Raw genomic sequence first — 27,678 nt, 5'->3', positions numbered from 1 at the left:
TCAGTCTTCATCAGCAGCAGATCTCCACCTAGAACACACGTAAACACAGCTACTGCACAGGACCAGTAAGACCAGCACAGTGTGACTGAGCACCAGGACCCCGACTGCAAAGACGTATAGCGTTTTGTCACAGTACGCCTGAGGCTGCTGGAAAGGGGGGATAAAGTGAGGCCGGTACACCGAGAAGACCCAGTAGTTTCCCAGCATGAACCAGAAGAAGAGGAAGAGGCTGAGGATGAGGTGGACGTAGTACTTGTGCGCGTTCTGCCTCCAGGGATAGTCGTCGTCATCGTCGATCACCACGGCCTTGGACAGAAGGCGCCTCATCCTGGTGGAGTCATAGAGGAGGAGAGACACCTGGGTGGAGGTAGGGAGTGGGAATGGCAGGGCAGAGAGGCAAAGGAGTGGGGAGGAGAAAGGCCCAAGGTGGGTGGGGGGAGGTGAGAGAGAGAGAGAGAGAGAGAGAGATCATGGGAAATCTGCGCATACCCTGGAGTTAGAAATGCTGCCAAAGAAGAAAATGTCATTTTGGAGATTAGAATTAGCACTAGCAAGAATAAAGGACTAAATCTATAGCCAGCATCCTGGGGACCTTTCTCTTTTGGGGGTGTGAGCTGGTTTGAATAATGGGTTTGTGACATAAACATCTCCTGGTGAGATAGGGGACTGACTTTCCCTTTTATTGTTCTAGCATGTTTGTGCCCACACACAATTGTACAAAAACAGTATCTGGTCCAGATGACCACCACACCAGCCCCTCTGTCTTGTAAGAAACTCCTAGAAGGTTCCCAGCCACTTCCAGACCACTTCACTGGCAACTTCACTGGGCTGATTGGTCTTTTCCTCCCCTTCCCTCACGGCACATGGCCTGCTTTTCTCTGGGATGTTTCTACCCCTCCCCTCCTGGGATCTGCAGTTCCCAAGTGGGACCATAGAGTGACAGCACTGTCTCATCTGTCTCCATATGTCTTTCAAGAGCACACGCCCTTTGATTGATACTCTTGGGAGACAAAAATCATCTAGGCCCCTGGTGGGTGGTCCCTGGCTCCAACCTGACATCCCTTTGAAGTTCGCTCCCAGCCAGGCGTGGTGGCCCACGCTTGTAATCCCAGGATTTAGGAGGCTGAAACAGGAGGATCCGGGTTCGTGGCCAGCCTCAGCTACTTAGTGAGGCCCTCTGCAACTTAGTAAGACCCTGTTGCAAAATAAAGAACCAAGGAAAGCAGGGCGTGGTGGCACACCCTTGTAATCCCAGCATCGGAAGGCTGAGACCGGAGGATCGCGGTTCGCAGACAGCCTCAGCTACTTAGTGAGGCCCTCCGCAACTCAGTGAGACCCCGTTTCAAAATAAAGAATCAAAATTTGGGCAGGGGATGTAGCTCAGAGGTCAAATGGCCCTGGGTTCCATCCCCAGACCCGCCAAAAAAAAAAAAAAAAGAAAGAAAAAAAAGAAAAAAAAAAGAAATCTGTTCCCATTGCTCCCATTTGATTACACAAAGGGCCACCATTCCCACCTACTGTCACTGACCTCAGACCCTGTGTCTCAGTGTCCCCTTGGCAGATGTAGCCAGGGAAGAAAACTAGCCCTTCTCTTTGATAGGAAAACCTTTGGCAAAAACAAAAAACAAAAACAAATGAAAACAACCTTTGGATGCTTTCCCCAGCTCCCCTTCTTCTAGCCCTTATCTTCCCTTCACCGGGCCTGCTTATTGTTCTATTCCAGTTTCCAGTCTCCCCACTTCTCCTGCAGCCAATATCAGGACACCCCATGGAGAGCAGGGCTCAGGGAGAATCCTTTGAGGAGCAAGAGCACGGCAGGTTGGTGATGGGGACGGTTCTGAGCTTGAGTGCAATGGAGCTGTAAAGAGGAGCCCAGAGATATCACCAAACGGGCTCCAAACCGGGTGGTGGTGGGGACAGGATAGCAAGAGGGCTGGACAGCAGAGGAGCCCAAGCTGTGCCCTTGGGGTGGGCGAGGGCCTCAGGTTTGCACGTGCTCCATGTAAAATTCTGAATGAACATGCAGGTGATGGTGGCCAGCAAAGCCTGGACGCAGAGTTCTGAGGGATGAGGGGAATGTAGGTGTGTGCTACCTGGGTTCTCAGATCTCTCTTTGATAGAATGCAATACTGTTAGGCTATGTGGTGCATTTCACAAAGAATGCTGGGGGCCCAATAAGTAATGTTGTGAGGGGGTTAAGTACAAAGCATTATCATCACAGGTAAACTTCTGCCTCTGGGGACACTAAACCTGTTTGCCGCTGCTCTGATGATTATGGACTCATTGTGTGTTACCACACCATGATGAGCACAAAAATTTAATTTGGCTTCAAACAGTTTTAGATTGCCAGGGAAAAAAATCGATGCTCTTTATTAGGGCTCTGGTTTGTTCATTAAAATAAATTACCTTTGGGTTCTGGGCTGGCTTTTGTAAAAGAAAAGTTGACTATTATTAAGAGAAAAAGACCCTGTGGACAACAACATCTCTAAAGGAAAGTTCCACTTAGCAGCCTGGTGACGATGCAGCCAGTGGGGTGGGGGGCAGAGGTAATTACTGCTAAACTCTGTCCTTGTTTTGAGCATCTCCACGGTGCTCAAACCATTGGAGCCTTTGCCTAACACCGTGAGGCCGCAGGGGATCTGTAGCCACGCTGAGTCAAGAGCCTGTGGGTGTCTCTTGAGCCAGACAGAGTCTCAGGAAGCTCTCAGAGGAATGTTGTTAAAGGGATGATCATGTTTATCTTTACATTCCAGAACACTGCTACCAGACTGCTGTCAGGAGATGAAGGCATCTAATAGTGAGGTGACCTCAGATACAAAAGTGCCAGTGGTTTGCCCCAAATCAAAACATTTCCCATAACTGGATGGTAGCCAGTTAATGGATACTGATTGCACCTGAGAACATGATTTTTAAGACATTCCTTTGATGTCTTACGTAAATGGCATGGCCAGTGCCACTGGCCAGCATCTTATGAAGAACCCAAGCACCAGGAGGAAGATGGCAAGTGGATTCGAATGAAATTTTATATATGGCACTCTTGATTCTGTTTTCAATTTTGTTGTTGCTTCATTTTTATGAATCCACTTTAGAAAAAATGGATGCTATGTTTTCTAGCTTTGATATGGAAAGCTCTGAGGTAGACTTGGATGGTTGGCAAGAGTCACTGATAAATGCAGGTTGTCTTGGGGTACTTTTTTGTGTGTATGTTACTGGGGGTGGAATACAGGAGCTTTTCTACCTCCAGGCTATACTCCCAGACCTATTTTTTTATACTTCATTTGGAAACAGGGTCTCACTAAGTTGCTGAGAACCTCAGTAAGTAGCTGAGGCTGGCTTCAAACCTGTGCGATCCTCCTGTCTCAGCCTCCCGTGCGCTGGGATTACAAGTGTGCGCCACCATGCCTGGGTACTTTTGGCACATGTAACATTTCTGTGGGCCAGGAATTTTGGAAACTTAACTACAGCTATGCATGCCCCTTGCTTTTACTGTTTAAACAGATGTCAATATGACCCAGGAGCAAATCAGTTCTCTATATTGACACAAGCTTGAGATTCAGAGAGAAGCTCTGTAGCGGATGGCTTTGATGTTGATTGATTGATGAGAAGTGATCTCTCACAACTACGAAGTCAACATGGCAGCTGGGGAGGCCTTCCACGAGCATCCTTCCATGGCAGCTGCTGTCCTTCCACTAGCATCTTGCTTTTATTGAGGGGTATAACCAAAACATTATAAGATATCATTAATCACAGGAAATAACAAAGAAATCATGGGGTGAGTCAGGGAATAACACCAAGGTAGTCACAGATGAATCAGGGAAGGAAAGGGTGAACAAGGAAACTGTCAGGGTCTTTGCTTATCTGTCAGGGTCCCTGATTATTGGTCCCATTTGGTCTTTAGAAACTTGTCTGTGTGCAAAGAATTTCCACTTGGGTGGACAGTTTGTGCCCCTCGCAGGCTTGACCGAGGTGGCCTCAAAGCAGATGACTAACAATGTTTTCAGCAAAGTTCTCCTAGCACCAGACATCAAAGTGTAATGGTTGATTAATGGCTGCAGCCATTTTATTATTTTTTTTCTTTTACTTCTTTTTATTCTTTTTGGTACTGGGGATTGAACCCAGGGACATTCTACCTCTGAGCTAGAACTTTTTATTTTTATTTAAAAACAAGGTCTCGCTAAGTTGCTGAGGCTGGTCTCAAACCTGCAATCCTCCTGTCTCAGCCTCCCAAAGCACTGTGATTACAGGTGTGTGCCACCTTGCCTGGTCCAAGCAGCCAGATAATTCTACAATTGACAACTAGAACCTATAGTAAACTAGTGGTCAACTGACAACTAGAACTTATAGTTAACCCAGAAATACACGCTACTAAATTAAAAAAAAATAAAAAAAACTTTTAACCAAATGCAATCTCTCTTGCCCTAAACAGGACACATTTTTCGTGTGTGTGTGTGTGTGTGTGTGTGTGTGTGTGTGTGTGTGGTACTGGGGTGGAACCCAGGGGCTTTTCTACCTGTGGGCTATACTCCCAGACCAATTTTTATACTTTATTTGGAAACAGGGTCTCACTAAGTTGCTGAGAGCCTCACTCAGTAGCTGAGGCTGGCTTCAGACCTGTGCGATCCTCCTGTCTCAGCCTCCCAAGTGCTGGGATTACAAGCGTGCTCCATCACACCTGGCAACTGAACACGTTTTTAAAAAGAAGCACAGAGAAAAGCTGTGACACCATTAGCTAAATTCAATGGCCAAACTGGCAATCTGTTGGCCACTCCTTGGCAAAAAGTCATTTTAGGCCCAAACCACAACTCAGTACACTGAGCTCAATGGCAGAAAGAAGCTATTGCAAAGATGCACAGCCCTGTGTGAATGTCCCTCATCTGGGAAAATTTGTGTCTCTGAAGCCAGCTCTGTTACTTTAACAGCCAGCATAGGCGGAAGTTGTCCTGGACCCCTGCAAGCCACAAACACTGAATGGATGCCTTCCACCTGGCTTGTAAGTTAAACTGCTACAAAATCTACAAACAACAGGTAGATATACTTTACCTTTAAGGTGCCGACGATCCCGCCCACTAGCAAATACAAAGGAATGAGGGGCTGTATGGGACAGTCCTCTAAGAACTTCATTCCTGCAGAAGGCAAACAGAAGAGAATTGAGAGAGTCGCATTCAAGAGCACTGAGCCATCTGGGCCTGGTGGTGCTTACCTGTGATCCCAGGATTTGGGAGGTTGAGACAGGAGGATCGCAGGTTCAAGGCTAGCCTCGACAGCTTAGTTAAAAAATGAAATAGGGTTAGAGGTCTGGCTCAGAGGTAGAATGTGCCTGGGTTCAATCATCAGTACAAAAAAAGAAAAAGAAAAAAAAAAAACACAGAGCCTGGTTAGGAACATTAATTTAATACCTATAAAACCCCAAATGCCAGCTATACAAAGCATAACTTGAGTCTGCTCAGCTTGTGGAAGTTGCTTAGCCTCTCTGGATACCCAGAACTTAAGCAGAGGGAGTAAACCGTTTTTTCCTGTCTTTTCTATTTGGTGTTTGGGGTGAGCGGCCCAATCTGGTTGACTGGGATCCCTGGAGTCAAGTCTCTGCCTAGGACTCCAGTAACAGATGGACCATCAGACAGAGTAGGGAGAGATGCCGCTGCACTTTTTATCTGGATATCAATGGCTATTTGTGTACTTGGCTTTTATGAAAAACCAATGTATGACAGTTCATGTTTTCAAGGATTCATTTTACAAAAGGCCTTAAAGAATCCCTTTAAATATCCAGTTCCTGTGATATGCTTAAAAGAAGATTCAGTTTATGGGTCATATTCCCAAAATGCATTCACTGTGTAAAATGAAGCTTCGTCAGTGCATTGCGTCCGGGCGCCGGGTGGTAGGAGCAGCCAGCAGGGAGCCCTTCCACCTGCGCAGCGGCCCTCTGCCGGGCTCCTCAGGGTCACCATGTCTTCCCCACTGACCATGTCACTCGCCCAACCACAAGCTGGGAAATACACGTTTCTCAGCTCATCCTTAGCAACTCGGTAAGAATACTGCAAATTTAGTGCTGCCCAGACCTCCACCACTTTTAATGATAAATTTTCTCCCCAAAGCAATGTTTTCTCTACTTTTCTGAGTTCTTTGTCTGTTAGGCCTATTATGAAACAATGATATGATGCATCTGTTTAAAATAGAAGAAAGAAATTCCTTCTTTCCCTCAATAACAAATCAGGTCCAAATGACCAAACTGCAAATGGGTTCTAACATACATCTTTTCTATGTGGAAGCATTTGTGGCCCACATGTATTCTGTACCGCCCCACTCCTTTGTGGGTATACAAGGCTGTGTGACCGATTCTAACCAGTTACCTCAATGGCTGTGACACTTTGGGGCCATACCACTTAAAAAACACTGTGTGATCCTTAGGCGGGCGTAGTGGCGCACGCTTGTAATCCCCACGCTTGGGAGGCAGAGACAGGAGACAGGAGGGTCGCGCAGGTTCGAAGCCAGCTGTGCTAGCTTCAGAGACCCTGTTTCCAAATAAAAATATAAAATAGGCCGGGTGTGGTGGCGCACACTTGTAATCCCCACGCTTGGGAGGCTGAGACAGGAGGATCGCACGGGTTCGAAGCCAGCCTCAGCTACTCAGTGAGGCTTCTAGCAACTTAGTGAGACCCTGTTTCCAAATAAAATATAAAAAAAGTCTGGGAGCATAGCCCGGTGGTAGAAAGCCTCTGGGTTCTACCCCCAGTACCACCACAAACAAACAAACAAACAAACAAACAAACAAACAAATAAAATAGGTCTGGGAGTGTAGCCCAGAGTTAGAAGGGCTTCCAGGAACCCTAGCACCACACACACACACACAAAAAAAAAACCCCAAATAAAAACAAAAACAACAAAAAAACAAAAACAAAAAACAAAAAACAGTGCCTGATCCTTCTCCTCCTCTCCTGCTTTGACCACTGGAGACCACAGGTTGAAATGGCCTCTCTCAGGATTAGGACCCTTCATAAGGTTAAGTTATCACATTGCCTGGGGAGTCTCCTGAGGCTCCAGGGCGCCCCCTGATCCACAGTAAAATTTGCATAAGCAAGAATAAGGCATTATAGTGTTAGCTGCCAAGATCCCCGGGTTTGTTACCGCAGCACATTCAGTATTTGTCAACAGGTTCCAAGGAAGGGAATTCTCACTGTAGAATCAGTCTCCTGTTTAAAAGACATTTAAAGTTTTAACTTTGAGACATTTTATTTCCCATGAGTGCTTCCTCTTAAGCAGAGGAAGTAAACCATTTTTCCTATCTTTAACATTAGTGAGAAATTCTAGGTTTCAGAAAGCTATAAATTCAGGGCCATAAACAAAGTAAGTCAAATATATATATATGCCTTCCCAGTTATCTCTGATATTTAGCTGAATCAATTATTAGATGGAAACACTTTCCAAGTCTCCATACAACCTTTCTACACAAAGACATTCCCGTATCCGATGCCAAATTTGTTGTGTATGAACTGCCTTTTAATTCAAAACCAGCTGTGACTCACATATCTGCTCAATCCTAATGAATAAAAACAGCTGCTGCTCACAGGAAAGTCAGTCCATGCACAGATGGCTTAAAAAGATCCTAATAAACTTAATAAAAGCGGTCCCCCCCCACCCCATGTTCTTTATGTATTTCTTAGGACCTATCTTACTTAACTCCAGATTTTCTTTCTCTCTGATTTGTAGGTTAGCAATGATCACCTTTGGCTATTTAGAACTCTTCCCAGTGCATGAGAAGGGTTAATTGCAACTATCAAATGTAGTGATTCCTCGCCCTCAGCATCATGGTATGTGTGTTTTGACATTTTTATTATGCTATAATAGCCAAACAAAATAAGCTCCCATTTTGACCATTTAAGTGTACAGTTCAGTGGCATTAATCACAATCACCACCTTTGTGACCATCACCACAGTCTACTTCTAAACCTTTTCATCACTCCACGCTTAAGCTTTATAATCAATAAGCAATACCCTCTTTCTGCAATGGATGTCCTGATTTTAACACAATCAATTTAATAAAATTAATTTAATATAATATAAAGTTCATGTGAATTGGCCATATGGGATCTTGTCTCATCTATGCAGCTGTGGTAAGGAAATTGTCCCAGTTAGGTTCATAAGCTGGATAACCAGCCATAAACCCCAAAGGTTCTCTTACTCAATAGATTTTGCACAGAACACTATCTTAAGGGCACCCCTGACTTCTCAAGCAGGGTATAACTAACATCTTATAATCTCTTCTTGAAAGAGCAGAGCCATAAATAAATGTTAATTTTTGAACTGACTATAATAATGATCGCCTCCAGACTTACTGAAGTGGCTGAATTGTTTTACTCCATTAAATGGCCCCAGAACATTCTGCTGCTTTAGTTCTGAGAAACTGCAAAACTTTATTTTGTTCTCTCCTTTTTTGCTACCAGGATGCCAGCTTTCACATTTTATAGCTCTAAGGATAGTGTTTTTGGAATTATTGCTTTTTTTTTTTTTTTTTCTGTACTGAAGATGGAACCCAGGGGCATTCTACCTCCAAACTATACCCCTAGTCCTGTTTTTATTTTTTCTTTCGAAACAGGGTCTCACTGAGTTGTAAAGGGCCTCAACTAGCTGAGGTTGTCCATGAACCACAATCCTCCTGTCTCAGCCTCGGGATGCTGGGATTACAAGCATGCACCACCACGCCGGCCTACTGCTTTTTTTTTTTTTTTTTTTTTTTTTGTGGTGGTACTGGGGTTCCTGGAAACCTTACTTGTGGACTACACTCCCAGACCTATTTTTTATAATTTTATTTGGAAACAGGGTCTCCTAAGGCAGCATGGCTGGCTTTGAACCTGCGCGATCCTCCTGTCTCGCCTCCCAAGTGCGGGGATTATAAGTGTGCGCCACCACGCCCAGCTGGCCTACCGCATTTTTAAACATGACATTCACAAACAAAATCAGCCATTTTAAGCGGAACAATTCAGAGGCATTTAGTGTATCAATAGTGTTGTACAATCACCCCTTCTATCTAGTCCCAAAATACTTTCATCAGCCCTGAAGGAGGCCCTGTACCCATTATTCAATTGTGGTTTTTCTTTTGTTTCCAACAACTTGTATGCACCTTTTAACTTTTGCTCCATAGCCTATGAGCCTGGAACCTATCATACTGGCTTGCCAGGCCTCTATGTAAATAGGGTAGCTGGATTCTGTATATAAATTTTGGGGGCTCCCATTAGCAAATTTCAAAGGCAAGAGATTCATTTTACTTACTCTTCTTTTCCTTCCTCCCTTCCTTCCTTCTTTCTTTCTTCTTTCTTTCTTTCTTTCTTTCTTTCTTTCTTTCTTTCCTCTCTTTCTTTCTTTCTTTCCTTCTTTCTTTCTCTCTTTGTTTCTTTGTTTCTTTTTTTGGGGGGGAGTCATACTTGGAATTGAACCTGGGGCATTCTACCTCTAAGCTACTATTTTATTATTATTAGTTTTTTAAAATTTGAGACAGGATCCCACTAAGTTGCTGAGGGCCTTGCTAAATTTCTGAGGCTGGTCTCCAATCTGTGATCCTCATTTTCTCAGTCTCCCAAGTACTGGGATTACAGGTGTGCTCCACCATGCCTGAATATTTCACTGACATGTGACAATGAATTTTGGCTTTTCAAGGAGCTCCCCCTGCTCCCTTCCCTATACCTCCCCTACACTTCACACTTCTAAATTGTGTTGTTTCATATTTGTGATTTGTGGGAGAATTCATTCATTCATTCATTCATTCACTCATTCATTCAGTAGATGTATAGTGCACCCTAGAACCATGTGCATTTCTCTCATTGTTCACAGCAGGCTCCACACAGGAGCACACTAACCGGGTCCTCAGGCAACCTCCAGCCCCATGGCTCCCAAATCTAAGCTAGAGGGATGAGAATCATCTGGAGAGAGATTTTAAAAGCAGATGCCTTTTCCCACCATATTGCATCAATATCTCCTGGGACAGGACCCAAGATTCTACATTTTAAAATGTTCATCAAGTCATTCTGTGACAGCAAATAGGTATCTGGGAATAACTGGCCCGGCCAGTTCTTCTTCAACACACATTTTATGCTTAAACATTGGGCACCGTCAGCACCTCCCTGCGACGACCTTGCTGACCTGCAGCCTCCAGCCTCTTCTCAGCAGTCAGCTCACCTGTGAACGCCATGGACAGCGGCAGGGCCAGAGAAGTGAAGAGAGCGAAGACGAGGCAGGCTGCAAAGAGAAGGAGGAGCTGCGTGAGAAGCACACCACGCTCTCATTTCCGCTTGCCTGCAGTGCGCTTTGCATCCTGGGAGCCTGACCTCTCAAGTTTCAAGTCAGCAGATGGGAGAAGGTCGCGGCTTGCCTGGGGCTTGCGTAAGGTGGGTGCAGGCCAAGTCCTGTGTTTCTGCATGTGCTGAACACCTCTGTGGTCCCGCTGCCAAGCCGGAGGCCCAGATTTCCTGCACGACCTCTCCAAGTCTGACAGCTTATAGAAAAAGGCTTCGTAAGCTTCTGCTCTGCTCACGCAGGCTGCCAGAAGCCACCGGCACTCACCGAGCCAGGCAGGATCAGCCGGTGCTTCCTGGGAGCCTTTACCCAGGGCAGATGGTTCTCCTTCCTGGATAAATTTCACCGATGATGAACTTTATCACTTACAGACCTGGTTTCATGAAATCCTTTATTACCTCTCTGTTTGGTTATATATTCCATCACATATGACACTGGGGAGATATCATTTGGATACTGTTCCAGTGTGTCCCAAATGGTGCATGTGCTGGAACCTTTGTTCCCAGTGTGGTGGTGTCGAGAAGGGGTAGAGCCTTTGAGATGTGGGGCTGCCAGGCATGGTGGCACATTTCTGTAACCCCAGTATTTGGGAGGCTGAGGATTGCAGGTTTGAGGTCAGCCTCAGCAACTTAGCAAGACCCTGTTTTGAAATGAAAAAATGAAAATGGCTGGGGTGTAGTTCATGTTAGAATCCCGCTGAGTTCAATCCCCAGGGCCACAAAAAGAAAAAATAGAGGTGGATCCCAGAGGTAGGCGACTATGTCACTGGGAGCACCACCATTGAAAGGGACCATTTCCTTTCTCTTTCCTCTGTCGTCTGTGACACAGCCACGGGGGCCATCAGCAGAGGCCAAACAGATGGAGGAAGGAGGCCCATTTTGAACTCTCAGCCTCTAATACTACAAGCTGAATAAACCTCTTGCCTTTATAAAGTACCCAGCTTCAAATATTTTATTATAGCAACATAAAATGAACTAATATAAGTGGTCTCTTAAAATCCCTTAATGAGCCGGGCGTGGTGGCGCACGTTTGTAATCCCAGCATTCAGGAGGCTGAGACAAGGATTGCGGTTCGCAGACAGCCTCAGCTACTTAGTGAGGCCCTTCACAACTTAGTGATACCCCATTTCAAATAAAAAAGAATAAAAAATAGGGCAAGGGGTGTAGCTCAGAGGTCGAATACCCCTGGGTTCCAACCTCAGACCCCCCCCCCCCAAAAAAAAAACAACTCTTAATGATACAATATAAGAACAGGCTTGGAGGTTTTTTTTGTTTTGTTTTGTTTTTCTGTTCATGCCAGTTATTCCCCCTTTAGATATTGGGAGCGAACAGAGGCATGGGGACTGGACAGGCCAGGGTTCAAGTCTTGACCTAGTAAATAACTAACACAACTTTCTGCAAGTTTATTGACCTCCAGAAGCCTCCTCTTCCTCTTCTGTACATGTTAGCAGACACACACATAAGGAGCTCAGAATATGGCAACTATTACAATTAGACAGTTATATCCCTTTTTGGTCCCTCATCTGTGAAGTGGCCTGAAGATATGAGTTTTGCTTGTCCAGAATTATTATTATTATTATTATTATTATTATTATTATCATTATTATTATTATTTTGTGGTACTGGGGATGGAACCCAGGAGCATTCTACCTTTGAGCTACACCTATAGCCCTAAATTTTTATTCTTTATTTTGAAACAGGATCTCACTGAGTTGTAACGGGCCTCACTAAGTAGTAGTTGAGGCTGTCCACAAACTGTGATCCTCTTGTCTCAGCTGCCTCCCGAATGCTGGGATTACAAGCGTGCACCACCACGCCTGGCTCCAGTATTATTTTTAAATTATGAATTTGAATATTTTTGTAAGCCTGCACCTAGCTTCCACTTTCAAAGCCTAGACAGTGTCACACACTTATATTTTCTGCTGGATCCTGTCACTGGCCTCAAGAACTGAGATAAGGTCTCTAAGATGGTGGCCTGGCAGGGTCTCCTCACCCCAGTTTTTGTTCTGGTGCCTCACTGCCCCATTCTCCTATGTGGTATATGTTCTCTGTGGCAGATGCTAGCTAATTCCACCTGGGCTTGGGAAAGGGCATGCTAGTTAGCCTTAACTAGTACCCTCTAAGTTAGCCTTGACTAGTACCCTTGTAATGGTACCCTCTAAAGTACTTCTGGGCTTTCCGTTTACATGAACCAATAAATTCCTTTATTAGTTAAACCAGCTTGAATTATTTTCCTATAATTGTATTGAACCCACTGTAATTGGTTTAATCTATAATGTCCATCCCAGTTTCAGGTTGTCAAAAGTCCTCAGATTTATTTGCATATCTCAGTCATCTCTGGAGGAGACAAGATCTGAGACAACAACTCCCAAGAACCCAGGCTGACTGAACCCCTGACACCGCTCAGCCGCCTGGGGGAGGGGGACAGGGCAGAGTCCGCCTCCCCCTCAAGAGTCCCCCTAGGGTTGTCTCCCTGCCAGTCTTGGCCTTTACCTCCAGGAAAGGTAGAGGGGGCCAGGCCTGCAGAGCGCCTTGCCCCCGCCTGCTGCTCCCCTCAGGCCATCCTTCTCTGAATTAGCCCCAATACTGGCCATCGGAGCCAGCTTCTTGGGCTCACAACCTCCATGGTCCCGAGGCCGTGTGTTCAAGAAGGCCCCGCATTGGGTTTAACGCTCTTCTGTTGCCTTGAGACTCTACATGACTTTATCTTTGAACTTGTGTTTGGGAGTAAAGTCTGATGGGATAGAGGAGCGTGTGTGAGCAGAGGGCCTGCGTGTAATACCAGCGCCTGCTACCGCTTGGGGCCACAGTCACATACGTTGAATTCCAGGGGACCCATGTGCAAGGATTCAGTGAGACTTGACATGGAGACAAGATTTTACCTTCTGAGACACTGAGTAAGTGGGGGCCTGACAGCCCTGAGAGGCCCCATTCCCATTTGCTGCAAATGCAGACAGAGGCAAAGATTCAAGAAACAGGAACCGCCAAGGACCCTGTCTTCTCCCTTCTGACCAGTGCATCTCCTTACATCAGCCGGCTCCTCCCTGCAGGTGGCTCCAGGGAAGGGCGACAGGTGAGCAAGCCCCAGCTCCTCTGGCCTCCAGCCGGCCTTACCCAGCAGCACGCAGAAGGTAGTGCTGGCAGAATGTGCACAAATCAAGACGTGAGATGAAAACAGTTAAAAGTTGGTTTTGTGCAGCATTCCCACTATTCTGGTAAAAACAAAAATACATGAGTAGGAGAGCTATGAAACATAAATTGTGTCATTTTGGTGACTGCATATGATTTAAATGCTCTTATAATTGTATTTAAAAATAGCATTATGCCATATGACAGTACACACCTGTAATCCCAGTACTTAGGAGGCCGAGATAGGATGATCTCAGGTTCAAAGCCAGCCTCAGCAGTGTAGCAAGGTGCTCAGCAACTTAGGCAAACCTTGTTGCCAAATTAAAAAATAAAATAAAATAAAACAGGGCTGAGGGTATAGTTCAAAGATAGAATACCCCTGGGTTCAATTCCCAGCAACCCAACCACACACACACACACACACACACACACACACACACACACAGAGAGAGAGAGAGAGAGAGAGAGAGAGAGAGAGAGAGAGAGAGAGAGAGAGAGAGAGAAAATAAAAAATACCATAACAGGGCAAAAGGAAAAGCTTTAAATTTAAGTAGTTTGACTAATGATTTTTCCCTGCTGTTTGAATGAGGTGCCCTTAATTTTCATTTTGCACTGGGCCCTGAAAATTATGGAGTAGAACTTACAGGTCATAGGCAAGACAGCACTGTTGACAGAGGTGGTCAGTTAAAAAGAGAATTTTTCACTTAATCTGGCTCATTCTCTCTCTCTCTCTCTCTCTCTCTCTCTCTCTCTCTCTCTCTTCCCCCTCCCCCTCTCTTTCTCTCTCTTTTTCTCTCTATGGAGGAATACACCACCTGAACACGGCTACTTTGGCAAAGGATTATTTTGAGCTAAAGACACTTAAGAAATTACAGATGCAAGAAGCACTCTGCCCCTTCCTTTTTTTCTTCCTAAAAGTGGAAATAAATAGTCCATGGAAATACCCTCCATAGAGCAGTAGGAAAGTGACATTGTTGCTGAGAATGTGAAACTGAGACCAAGAGAATTCCTCATGAACACCTCTTATCAAAATGATTCTATCTTCCTTGAGCGGACGCCCTCCCCTCCCTGTGCCTTGGTTACTCTCCACAATTATCTCTCAACAAAAGCACTACATTTTGTCATTTCTATTGAGTCTTCGTTCCTTATAAAGGCTCCTGTGTCTCAAACAACTCATATTAAACAAATTTGTATGTTTTTCTCCTATTTGTCTGTCTTAGGTCGGCTTCATTTTCTGGCCCCGCTGACAAAGACTAGGAAAGCAGAGGTAACATTTAACTCCCCTCCACCACATCCGAGCAGGGCTGGAAAGGGAGGCTGAGACCAGACATTCCTATGGCCACCCAGAGGGGACACGGAGACTCCAGACCCCACATCTGGCATACGCCCCACTCTGGCCCTTGCTTGCTGCGGCGTGGCTACAGGACTCATCCTGATGTTTCAGGGTCCCCATTTCAAACACGAGCAAAAGTCCAAGACTTCCCTAACTTGTTGAACTGATCAAATGCCATAATCCATGAAAACTTAAAACACAGGATCTGCCACATGAGACACTTTCAGCCATTAAAATTAGCATTATTATTCTCTTCTCAGGAGGGAAGGAGACTGTGGCTTCTCCTTTTATTTCAGCTCCCACCTTGAGACCAAATAGAGAACTGTAAAATCAACAAACAAAGGATGCTCTGGGGTTCTTGTGGACTCTGAATGGGAAGAGATGGGGCTGTGGGAAGCCTGATCTCCCCACGTGGACCCAGCTGCATTCCCTTACTCAGGTTAGACCCCAGATTCATTAGTCGGCCTCTTTGGAGCACTGCTGTCAAGGTTGAAAAGCTCGTTCTCATTTCCCAAACTTCAGAGCCAAGATGTTCAGACTTCTGAGGTCACTCTAGAACTGATAAACCAAAACAGTAATAGACAGGGCCAGCGTGTCTACAGTGTGTGTGTGTGTGTGTGTGTGTGTGTGTGTGTGTGTGTGTGTGCGTGCGCACGCTCTACACATGCGCTGCTGGGGTTTAAACCAGGCATTCAACCTCTGAGCTAGAACTCCTAGCCCTGTTTCATTTTTTATTTTGAAATAAGGTTTCACTAGATTGATCATGAAGTCTTTGGTCATGAGAAATCTTGGAAACAGAGGCCAAGTTTCCTGGTGATGTTGCTGTGTCAGGACAGTGATCTGACCTCAGTGACCACCACCCATAAATACTGCTCTCCCTTTGAGTTTATTAACACTGATTCCAATGTGGCACTGAGCACCATATTCTGCTTTCTGTCAAAATTAGGTTTTCTATCCATAAAGTCAGCTCAAAAGAGCTGTGTGGATGAGCTAAAGCCACTGAGAACCCCGCAGGAGAGAATGCCGCCGATGCGAGCAACGGTGAGGATGTCAGGCTCAGAATGCTGTCGCCAGGCCATTCTTTGTGACAAGATGGAAGATGATCAAGATTCCTGATCTAGGCACAGATTGCAAAGGGAGACGCTTGGGAGGGCGCCCTCTTCAGGCAGGTTCTGGGTACTGGCTTGGGATTCTTGCCCAGCTGGCTGTTCTCCCCTTTGCTGGTTGCTGCCGCCCGGATTGTCAGAGGTCTAGGCATGGCCGCAGGTGTCGAAGAGATATGGGCACCTAGCCGTGAGTCAGAATAGGCAGAAAGAAGAACTAGGAGCATTTTTTAAGTGGGTAATGCTGGTAGGGAATGTGGGTAGCTTTGAAGTTAGTCCTCAAGGGTCTCCAGATTGTTTCTATAAATAGCAAGGGCATCTCCTGCTCACTTGCTCAGATAGGTCTAAACTATCTGCAGGCACTGAGACCAGGCTCTAGTAGTTTTTCTCTGCAGCTTTGAGAGTTCCATTAAGCTACCAAACACCCAGGAGGCAACTGGAGGAACGCAGGGGTGGACTCAAACTCAACTCCTCTCCCAAGCTGCCCCCTCCACTTCCCTCTATCTACACTGGCACCAGAACCTCAATCGCCTAGGCCTCTCATGCCCTCTCCTGGTGCTGCCAGCAATTCTGTCTCTGTCCATCTTTAGCGTCCAGCCCTCTTTGTCCCTCATCAGCACTCGGCCTCACCCTACTCCACAGCCCCCTCCCACTGGTCCCCACAGGTCATGGGCAATAGCAACATGCATGCTGTGCTAGTGTTTCTTTTAGCATCTAGCCTGCATTGAACAGGGCACAAACTTCTTTATATTTACTCTACCTCTAAGCTACACCCACCACCCCAGCCTTATTTTTTAATTTTAATTTTAATTTTGAGGCAGGCTCTATGTTGCTGAGGCCCTCACTAAGTTGCTGAGGCTGGTCTTGGCTCTTCCTGTCTCAGTTTCTCAAGTACTAGGATTACAGGGGTGTGCCGCCACATCCAGCTCTTACCCATTCATTCTTGCTTCTGACAAAGGTTTAGGGAGATTCAGCGTGGGTATGACCAGACCTGTACCCATGGGGCAGAACAAATCAGTGAGTGGAAGGGACCTCCAGAAGGGCAAGGAACAGTAAGGAACCCAGAGGAGGAAAAGGTCCTGAGGGAATCCAAGAAGGCTTCGAGGAGAAGGCGTTAACAGCTGGCATTGATGGATGCCCAGGATTTTGATAGACTGAGCTGGGTAAAAATAAAACCCAGCAAAAATCAAAGACATAAAGAGATGCCCAAAGATAGGATAGGTCTTCCATAACAGAAATGACAGGTGAGAGGGGAAGGAGATATTGAGAATAGAGTCTGTTTCCATTCTGCAACAGGGCATTTGGAATTTAAGAGGAAAATAAAGGAGATCTTGGGATTTTGCTGTGGTTTGGATAAGTGTCCCCAAAGACCCCCTGCGTTCAGGGGCTTGGGCACCAGCCTGTGGCGCTATTGTGAGGTAATAGAACTTCTAAGAGGTGGGTCCAAGGGGAGAAAATTAGATCATCATCAGGGGCATGCCCTTGGGGGGCACTGAGACCCCAGCCCGCTCACACATACTCTCTCTACTTCCTTGTCACCGTGAGGTGAGTGGGCCTTTCCACCCCTCATTCCCGTCATGGTGTGCTGCCTCACCACAGGCCCAAAGCACCAGGGCCAAGTGGCCATGCACTGAAACCTCAGAAACTTAGAGGCCAAACAAACCTTCTCCCTTATTAAGTTGATTATCTCAGGTACTTTATCACAGTATTAGAATACTGACTAACACCGACTGGGAGATAGGATGTGAAATAACCAAAGTTGAATCTTTGGAAGAAGGATAGGACAAAAGTCTTTGGGGGTGGAAAAATCAGGGAGGAGGCTGATCTGTAACATAGCCCAAGAGCAAGTGTGAGACATGGCCAGGCCTGGGCCTTGGACACCAACGCGATGCAGGAATGAAGGAAAGGAAGGAGTAGAGAATGACTCCAGCACTGTGCTTGGGCGACAGGAATGGTGGAGGTATGGAAATAGGAGAGATGGAAAGGGGAGGCCTTTGGGGGAGGGGCATTCAGAATCATGCATTTAATGTGATAGATGAACCTGCTGGAATCTTGGATTCTAGAGCTCCAGGGCTTTCCAAGATCATCTCCATCTCCTGTTCTTGACTTTCTAAGGGTCAAGGTTTTCAGCTGTTGGTGCAACAGGATGAGTTAGTAAGAAATGTTGGGCCCCTGGGGTTGTCTTTGCCTTCTCTGATTCCTGGAAAGAGATGACAACCTCATGCTCCTTGGAGCCCAGCAAAAACAATTCCATGGGACTGTTCCAAGGGAAAGGATGGCCGGAAGTGCCCCGGAGGGGAGGAACAACGAGCTGAAAAGGAGTGGAGTTCTTGGTGGAACCTGTGGTCTGTGGCCTCCCTTCCTGGGAGGGAAATGCTGCAAGGACCTGGGGGAAACTCGGGCCCAGCTCCTAAATATCCAGCTGCCAAGGGCGGCACCAGTGCTGGCCCAAGAACAAGGAAACAGAGTTCTGGCATGCAGTTTTGCATGGGAGAGAGGGCCTGGGTGAGGCTAAGGATGGGAATGAGGGGAACTCTTGCCTAGGGGAAGGTGTCCTTTGCTTCCAACCAAAGCACCATCTGCTTCTACTGCAAGTCCTGAGACTGCAGCTGCCAGGAAGGTTCCTTTTGAAAAGCTTCCCAGGGAGGTTGTAGAGGTTCATGATGGCCTTCCTTGGAGAGTAAGAGCAGTCCTTCCCCATACCCTTCAGATGTATTAATGTGACCCCTCCCCATCTCCCTCACCCTGAATGCTATGTGGCCCACGATGCCCAAAAGTGATTTTCCTGAAGCTCTGACATGTGGGAGCTTGTAGTTGGATTAATTTTATTTGATGGGGAACAATTTTAAAAGTACATTAAACAATGAAATGAGACAGGGCCAGGACGTGGTTCAGTGGTAGAGCATGTGCTTAGCATGTGTAAGGCCCTGGGTTCAGTCCCTAGCACCTAAATGAATAAATCAAGGGCTGTTTCCCACAGCTGGAACTGTAGAATAAACTGCTGTCTGCTTGTCATGTTGACTTGCAGGAGTTCCCCTCATCTCTGTGGGGCTGCAAATATCATATAACATTACTTTTCTCTGAGTCCTATCTCAGAGCAAAGCCTTGTTTCCAGGGTTGGGCCCTTCTTGGCTGCTATCTCTACGCAGAGTTAAAGCAGGCTTCCTGGGACCCCCTGAAAAGGGTAATAACCCCAGCTCACTACACGCGTCCTATTTAATTGAGTTACCCTGCAAGGGCTGGAGGCTGGGCATGGGCACAGGCATCCATCAAGGTTCCCTGGCTTCCCAGGCAGCAGCTGGCACAGGGAGGCAAACGTTCTGCAGAGGAGCTTGCCAGATGGGGAGGCTAATGAGCAGGGCAGCTGAGTGGCCAGGAGGCTCCAGAGAGCTCCTCCAGGGACTCCTAGAGTCAGAGGGCACTCCCGACCCTGCCCGGCTCCCTGGAAGGGACGGACAGATAGAGGAACCACTCTCCTGGGACCACCTGCCCCCTGCCACATAGCTAACCTATGGACTTCCTGAAGACTGTTCTTTAAACATAACTCTCCCCCATTACCCAAGTATGTAGTACTTTATAGGGAATGTAGAAAGCAGAAAATCACATGGAAGGAAATTTACATGTCACTTGAAAAGGAAAACACTGTCATCTCGCTCTATATACATGCAGTGTACTATTTTATTGAGTTTAGGATCAGGACAAGGTAGCCAATTTTTCTCAGTTTAAATTCCAAAAAGAGGGGGCCTGGGTCATGGGACTCTGGGCCCCGGGCTGGAACGTGCATAGCACACCAGACCCCTGGAGAAGCCAGGCACAGTAAGACACTGGGTCCTGAACGGGGGTCGTGCAGGGCACGCAAGCCGGGGCCTGGGTCACGGGACTCTGGGGCCCGGGCCGGAACACGCATAGCCCGCCAGACCCCTGGAGAAACCAGGCACAGTAAGACGTTGGGTCCAGAGTGGGGGTCGTGCAGGGCACGCAAGCTGGGGCCCGGGTCGCGAGACTCTGGGTCCCAGGCAGAGTAGTGCGGAGCACTCTGGACCCATGGGGAAACCGACTGGGTCACAGTGCTACTGAGTGCCTGATCCCACTACCTCCTCAAACCACATATACTGTCTTCTCTTATTTTTTTAAAAAAAAGGAAAAGAAAAAGAAAAATATCGGAGAGGAGTTAAGAAAGCTGTTGCGGATGCCAGGACACTGGAGATGCAGACAAAACTTATCTAATTGCACTGGAACTTATGGAAAAATTCCCCGTGAACGAGGACTGCTGTTTCTCTATATTGTTAGGATTCTTGGACATCACCTGTAAGGAGAGAGTTTAGCGGAGACGAAGGAGAAAGGCGGTGTTGAAAGCGGTCTCCGCGATGGCGGTGGAGACTTGTATTCAGGAGAAGCAGAAACCGGATCCTACTAAACTTATTTTTTGGAGAAATTACACCAAATGTCGAATGTTACCGTCACGCATGCTAGGAACACTGGACAACATTCACAGTGGAAAAAGAGCCTGGGAAGGATTTGAAATGGTGAAGGCAGTGGCAATGGCAGTGGCCAGTACTCAGGGGAGGCAGAGATCTGATGCATTACACCTGGAACCTTTGAAATAATAACCCCAGAGACAGCGATCGGAGCCTGCTGAGGGGTTAGGCCGGTGCTGGGCCAGCGGCCGGCATCGGAGCCTTCCGTGAGGCAAGGCCGGTGCTGGGGCCTCCGAGGCCAGGTTCGGAGCCTGCCTAGGGGTTAGGCCGGTGCTGGGGCCAATGAGGCCGTCATCGGAGCCTGCCGTGAGGCAAGACCGGTGCTGGAGCCTCCAAGGTCAGGATCGGAGTCTGCCGAGGGGTTAGGCCGGTGCTGGGGCCAATGGCTGGCATCGGAGCCTGACAGAAGGCAAGGCTGCTACTGGGGCCTCCGAGGCTGGGATCGGAGCCTGACGAGGGGTTAGGCCGGTGCCGGGGCCACTGGCCAGCATTGGAGCCTGCCGTGAGGCAAGGCCACTACTTGGCCTCCGAGGCCGGGATCAAAGCCAGCTGAGGGGTTAGGCCGGTGTGGGGGCCAGCGAGATCAGAATCAGGGCCTCCCATAAGGCAAGGCTGCTGCTTGAGCCAGCAAGGTCTGGATTAGTCCACCGGGTAGCCAGGCCACTACTGGGGCCGTCAAGAGTGGGATCGGCACTTGCAACGCGGCATGCACAGAGAAATATCACAGAAAATATAAATTAGACGCTTCCCCTAATCAGCAATAACTAGGAGGAAAGGGGCAACAGGAAGAGGTTGAGCTATAGAAAGGGCCCTATAGTGAAGCAACTAATGTGACCAATCAGAGGGTATGGAATAGGGAAGGATGGAGCCTCTTTAAAATGCAGGAGGTACATAAACAAATGTATCAAAGTTAATCACCAAAGAAGCCTGGGATGGAGGGAGGGGGAGGGAATGGGATGGGGGCTGGAGGAGGGCTAATTGGATGATGTGTGCTTGTATATCCTCTCAAGTCTTGTACTCCAGTGTGATTGATATATGACTACAATGCACCAATTTTAAAAAATAAACAAAGTTTTCTTAAAAAGGCTGAAAAAAAATAAGTAGGGAACACTGTTGGCAGCATATCATAAAGGTGTCCGTGGGAAGAAAATTGCCTTTTTTTTTTTTTTCCAATTTGGTTTCCTTGAAAAAAAAAAAAATCCAAAAAGAATGCTGGGCGTGGTGGCGCACGCTTATAATCCCTGCACTTGGGAGGCTGAGACAGGCGGATCGTGCAGGTTCGAGGCCAGCCTCAGCTACTTAGTGAGGCTCTCAGCAACTTAGTGAGACCCTGTTTCTAAATAAAATATAAAAAATGGGTATGGGAGTATAGCCCAGAAGTAGAAAGCCTCTGAGTTCCACCCCCAGCACCACAAAAAAAAAAAAAAAAAAATTCCAAAAAGAATGTTAACTGGGAAAAAATTTTAAACATGCATAATAGAGAGTAATCGAGCAAACATCCTGATACCTGCCACTCAGCTTTTTGTGTGTGGGCTTGTTAAGTTGTCTTTTTAACGTTTTAGTCAGAAATAATACCAGTGTTCATTTGCTAAGAAGGATATTCTCTTATATAACCTTAGTAGAGTTGCAGCTTCTTTAATTTACATTGATGCAAGACTTTAATTTACTGTTCCAATGTTGATGACCTAATAAAGTACGTGAATCTTACTAACCTAGGGTCCCTACATTTGTTGCCATATCTTCTTCACCCCACTACTGTCCCCCTAAGTTCATGCGCTAGAAGCCTGATCCCCTTGTTGGGAGGTGGGGCCTAGGAGAGGGGGTTAGGCCAGGGGGAAGGGATTTAGTACGCCATCACTGCAGGAGTGGTTTAGTTATGGCAGAATGGGTTTGTTATAAAAGAGGGCTTCTAGCCGGGTGTGGGGGCGCACGCTTGTAATCCCAGCTGAGACAGGAGGATCGTGGTTAATGGCCAGTTTCAGCTACTTAGTGAGGCCCTTTGCAACTCAGTGACTCTGTTTCAAAATAAAGAATTAAAAATAGGGCTGGGAGTGTCGCTTGGAGGTAGAATGCCCCTGGGTTCCATCCCCAGTACCACAAAGGGGGGGTTCTCTCCTCTCTTCTCTATTTCTCTCTGTCTCTCTATCTCTGTCTTGGACTCACTCTCCCTCCCTCCCTCCCACTCCTCCTCCTCCTCCTCCTCCTCCTCCTCCTCCTCCTCCTCCTCCTCCTCCTCCTCCTCCTTCTTCTTCTTCTCCTCTCTCTCTCTCTCTCTCTCTCTCTCTCTCTCTCTCTCTCTCTCTCTCTCTCTCTCTCGTCCATGCCATACCATGAGATGATGCAGCAAGAAGGTTCTCACCAGATGCAGTATCTGGAGCTTGGATTTCCCAGCCTTTAGCACAAAAAGACCGACAACTCTCTTGACTCCACAACATTTCCAAAGATTTTCCTTTTTTTTTTTTCTTTTATTGTTTGATGTTGACATTTTTGAAGCATACAATCCTCCTCACTCTTTTTTTTCTTTTTTTCAGGTTTGGGGATGGAACGCAGAGGCATTTGACCTCCAAGCTACACCCCCTGCCCAATTTTTTATTCTTTATTTTGAAACAGGTTCTCACTGAGTTGCGGAGGGCCTCACTAAGGAGCTGAGGCTGTCCACAAACCGCGATCCTCCAGTCTTAGCCTCTGGAATGCTGGGATTACAAGCGTGCGCCACCACGCCGGCTCTCTTTCTTTTGTACCCAAGGGCATTCTACCTCTGAACTACGCCCCCCATTTTTTTGTTTTGAAACAGGGTCTCACTAAGTTGTTAAGGGTCTTGCTAAATCGCCAAGGCCTGCCTCAAACTGCAGTCTTCCTGCCTCAGCCTCCCAAGTACTGGGATTGCAGGCATGTGGACCATCACGCCCAGCATCCCCCTTATTTTCCATATGATGTTCCTTACTTTGTTTTTCTCAGATGTCATTTGTGTTTAGATTGAGGTTTGCATTCCTGGCTGACTTACGGTGTAGGTGATGGCTCCTGGTCCCTCACTGGTGATGTTAATTTTGAACCCCAGTTTTCTCCACTGTACAATTACTATCTTTTTCTCCCTTACCATCAATGAGGAGTCTGCAGTTAGACTTTCAGACAATGCAGTTATCCTGCTTGTCATCAAAATTTCTCTTAGATATAGCATCTATTGGTGGTTCCTGATGATACAACCTTTTACCTGAGGGGCAGGTGGTAGGAAGGAGAAGTCTGGGCAAGGAGGCAGTTTGGAAGACCCAAGGGACAAACAAAACCTGTCTTTTTAGGCCAGGCATGGTGGCACACGCTTGTAATCCCCGTGCTTGGGAGGCGGAGACAGGAGGATCACACAGGTTCGAAGCCAGCCACGCTGGCTTAAGAGACCCTGTTTCCAAATAAAAAATATAAAAAATAGGTCTGGGAGTGTAGCCCAGAGGTAGAAGGGTTTCCAGGAACCCCAGTACCACCAAAAAAACAAACAACCCCCCCCCCAAAAAAAAAACATGTCTCTTTTAGGGAAGAGAAGGGAAAGAAATGATACAAGAAGAAACAGGAGCTAAAGCACGAAGGGTCTTCAAGGGATGTGGAGCGTGTGTGTGTGTGTGTGTGTGTGTGTGTGTGTGTGTGTGTGTGTTTTACTGGAGATTGAATCTGGGGGCTCTACCACTGAGCTACATCCCTACCTTTTTATTTATATATTATTTTTCTGGGTATGGTGATACTCACTTGAAATCCCAGGACATGGGAGCCTGAGACAAGAGGATTGTGCAGGTTTGAAACCAGCCTCAGCAACTTAGTGAGGCTCTCAGCAGTTTATTAAGACCCTGTTTCTAAAAAAATATAAAATAGGTCTGGGAGTATACCAGAGGTAGAAGGCCCCTGGGTTCCATCCTCAGTATCACAAAATAAACAAATAAATAAATATTTATTTATTTATACAGGGGATAGAACCCAGGGGTCTTCTACCTCTGAGCTACACCCCCAGCCCTTTTCATTTTTTGTGTTGATACAGGGTCATGCTAAGTTGCTGAGGGCCTCCCTGAATTACTGAGGCTCCCATGTCCTGGAATTACAGGCCTGTGTCACTGCACCTGGTGGTGTAATTGTTTTATTTATTTATTTATTTATTTATTTATTTATTTATTTATTTTCTTTGAGTACTGGAGATTGATTGCTGAGAGTGCCACTATGTTTCTGAGGCTGGCCTCAAATCTATGATCCTCCTTCTCAGCCTTCCTAGTACTGGGATTATAGGTGTGTGTCATGGAGCCTGGCTGTTTCTTTTCTCTCCCTTCCCTTCCCTTCCTTTGTTCTGAGGCAGGGTCTCTCAGAGTTGCCGAAGCTGTCCTGGGATTAGAGGAGTGCGCCTGTGCTCAGTGCTTCTGTTCTCTTCTGCAGGTGTTAGGGGTCACTGCACAGTCTGGACAGGAGCCAAAAGCCTTTACAGACCTTGTGATCATCAGACTGGAGGTCTAGCCATTCAGTGTGGGAGGGGAGAGCTGGGGGGCTCAGGGAGGCCACGGGCAGGGCGGGCCGACCAGCACTTTCACATCACACTAAGGGCCTGTGAAGAGTTAGTGACCTAGCGCAGCCAGAAACACCTCTTTTTCTGGGAGTGTCTGAGAGCAATACTGCCTCTCTTGCCCCGCTGCTGCTGCTGCTGCTGCTGCTGCTGCTGCTGCTGCTGCTGCTGCTGCTGCTGCTGCTGCTGGCAGGGCTTTTACTGCATATATCTGTGCATTGCATAGGGGGTGGTTTCAGTTGGCCCCACAGCAATGATGAGGCTGATGGTTTCTCCTTTCCCTGCAGGCAGCGAACCTGCCAGGGCGGCAGAACCTCCAGCCACAGTCATGCTCTAGGGGCGAAGGCACAGTAGGCCTCAGAGCTTTTCTTGGGAATAAGATGTCAGGACTGCATCTTAGGGGAAAAAAGATGAGTGGTGGGAGGGAGGAGGTCAGTCATGTCCAGTGGCTCCACTCTTACCCTCTTACTCATTGGTGGATAGGAATGAGCTACTTCTCTATGTGCCCAGCGCACTGGAGGTGCTGCAGTGCAGGAGACACCCTAAGAGGAGAGTGGTGGGGAGTTCATGATGGCACATGGCTACCAGCAGGTAAGCGCCAGGGGGCAAAAACCCACCCACTAGCCCTTTTTCTCCTGATCATACTGTCTGAGTCCGCTTCTTCCTGCCAGCTACTGTCTCCTAATATTGCAGCTATAGGACTCAGCAACACTGTAGGGGCTTTCCACAATGTCCCCTTTATTCACATTTCATCGGTATAAAAGACCACCCATGAGGTCAATGCTTTCATCCCAAGGACAGCTAAGGCTCTTGGGACATCCCACATGTCATGAGATAGACTGGACCTTCTGTAATGTGGTCCAGGCCCTCTAAGAGACACAAGAACCCTAGCATGTGCTGGTGGGGGAAGCTACAAGGAAATCCAGTCTCATAGCTCCCTGCCCTGCCGCCCAGCTCCACTATCATTACACATTGGTTGTATCAGTGCCTCCATTCATAAAACATTTTCAAACTCATATTCGTGCTGAGAACACATTCTGTGTACTAAATAGCAGTAAGTTTGAAGCAGCCGCAGAAGACAGAGCTGAGCAGGCAGGATGCTCTTCCCCAGCACCACCTCCGTGAGACAAGCACAGGCGGTTCACACCGCTCCTTCGGGTTAGCTCATTGTACTGTCCCAGAGCCCCCAAATCCTTTAAAACAAAGGCACTTCTCTGGGCTATGACTCACCATTGCTGGCGATTTGGGAAATGCACCGATGACACCTTTTCTCCAGACCACCTGCCATTGTTCTCGCTCACCGACAAAGTTCTGGGGATCAAAAATAACTCATTAGCAAGGCCAGTGGAAGGATTCGCTCGGCACCGACAGCTGCCTCTCTCTCTGTGTTCAAGCTGTGGCCTGCAGGGCTGCAGCCTGGGGGTCTGAGTGTGAGTGTCAACTCTGGTCCACCTGCAGACAGGGCCTTGTTATTGGGATGGAGAGGCATGGCCTTTATTTGGAAGATGGGGATTGAAGCTCATAGAGGTTAAAAAGCTCACCAGGTATAACCAACCAGGAAGACACAGGCCTGCTAGTGAGATGAAATATCTATTGCTTATTGAGCAACTGCTACATGCCAGGCACTGGATTCGCGTTCTATGTACATCATCCGGTGTTTAGTCCCACGGCAATCCTCTCCTTTAGCTCCATTTTACAGATGGCACCCGGAGGCACTCAGAGACTAAGATTTGCCCTAAAGCCGAGCTGACAGCAGGCGGAGCCCCAAATTGATCCAAGTTGATGGGCAGAGCTGAGCCTGCCTCACTTCCCAGCTCAGGTTCAACTTCTATCATAATGCCACTCCCAAGGGCCAGAGCCTGGAGTGGCCATGGGCGTGACCACAGCCTGGACTGTGGCCCCAGAGGCCTGGCACCATCTGAGCTTTACCATGGACTTGCAGTCCTCTGGGAAAGTTGGCTGACATTGTGAGAAGGGGAGTCCCTTCCTTGGAAGTCATGCCCATGAATTTTAAATACACCCCACAAAAGAAAACAGCAGATTTTTATGCTCAATGGAATATGACAGCCCAGTAAAGGTATGGGGTGGGGGTGGGGGGCATGTCCTCTTCCCTTACCCTCGGTGCCCAGGGAATGGGGGTAGTTCTACCATTTTCTACCACGCTGCTGCTTCTGAGTGAGGCTCTGTGGGGTCCAACGATCCAAACAGGATCCTAACTTCATAGACATGGCCACTTCAGGAACCTGCCCCAATGCATGTGGCTCCGTGTGAAAGGGGCTCTTAAATAGTTACTGTTTCTAGTACTGTGGAGGTTTGCAAAAGAGAGTCCTGCTCCTGCCGCCTCTTAGCAGGGCGCCCTGTGGGCCCTCCTGGGGGAACTCGGCCTTCACCCAGCGGGGGCAGACAGGGCCCAGGAGGGCTGGCGGTGCAGGGACAGAGGTGAGGATGGGGTAGGAGCAGGCCGGCTCACCTGACCGGAGCCCTGAGTGTGAGCCCGCTGGCGGGAGGTCGCCCTGGCAGGCGGCTTCTCTCCCCAGCTGACCTCTAGTAACTGGCAGGCATCGTGAGTTCGCCCGAGCTCGGGCTCCCTGGACTAGAATGAGCCTGAATTTCTCCTGTGCCCCCCACCGTGCTTCTAGAATATGCCATGCTGCAAACCTGGTTTCGTACCTGCAGGACAGAAGACCCCCCGCCTGATCTTACCATGCAACCACTGTGATTCCCATTTGACAGTTGAGGAAACTGAAAAGAATTTACCCAAGACTGGACAGCTAGGCTGCATCTCACATGTCTTAGGTGCCATAAGGTCTCTGGAGACCAG

At 47.5% G+C, this 27,678-nt stretch overlaps 1 protein-coding gene across 1 annotated transcript; it reads right to left on the bottom strand.

Moving 5' to 3' along the window:
* On the bottom strand, positions 1-26,145 carry TMEM272 (transmembrane protein 272; the record flags this gene model as incomplete). The annotated part of the gene is made up of 4 exons (XM_080690057.1): positions 1-357; positions 5,041-5,123; positions 10,168-10,227; positions 26,088-26,145. 4 exons carry the CDS (start codon positions 26,143-26,145, stop codon positions 1-3), a joined length of 558 nt encoding a protein of 185 aa, XP_080546183.1.
* Between the last annotated feature and the right edge of the window lie 1,533 nt (positions 26,146-27,678).

Source organism: Muscardinus avellanarius, assembly GCF_963383645.1.
Source record: "Muscardinus avellanarius genome assembly, chromosome: 2".
Classification (NCBI taxonomy): Eukaryota; Metazoa; Chordata; class Mammalia; order Rodentia; family Gliridae; genus Muscardinus; species Muscardinus avellanarius.
The sequence above is the reverse complement of the archived record's forward strand: the minus strand, read 5'-3'. Positions and strand labels throughout refer to the sequence as shown.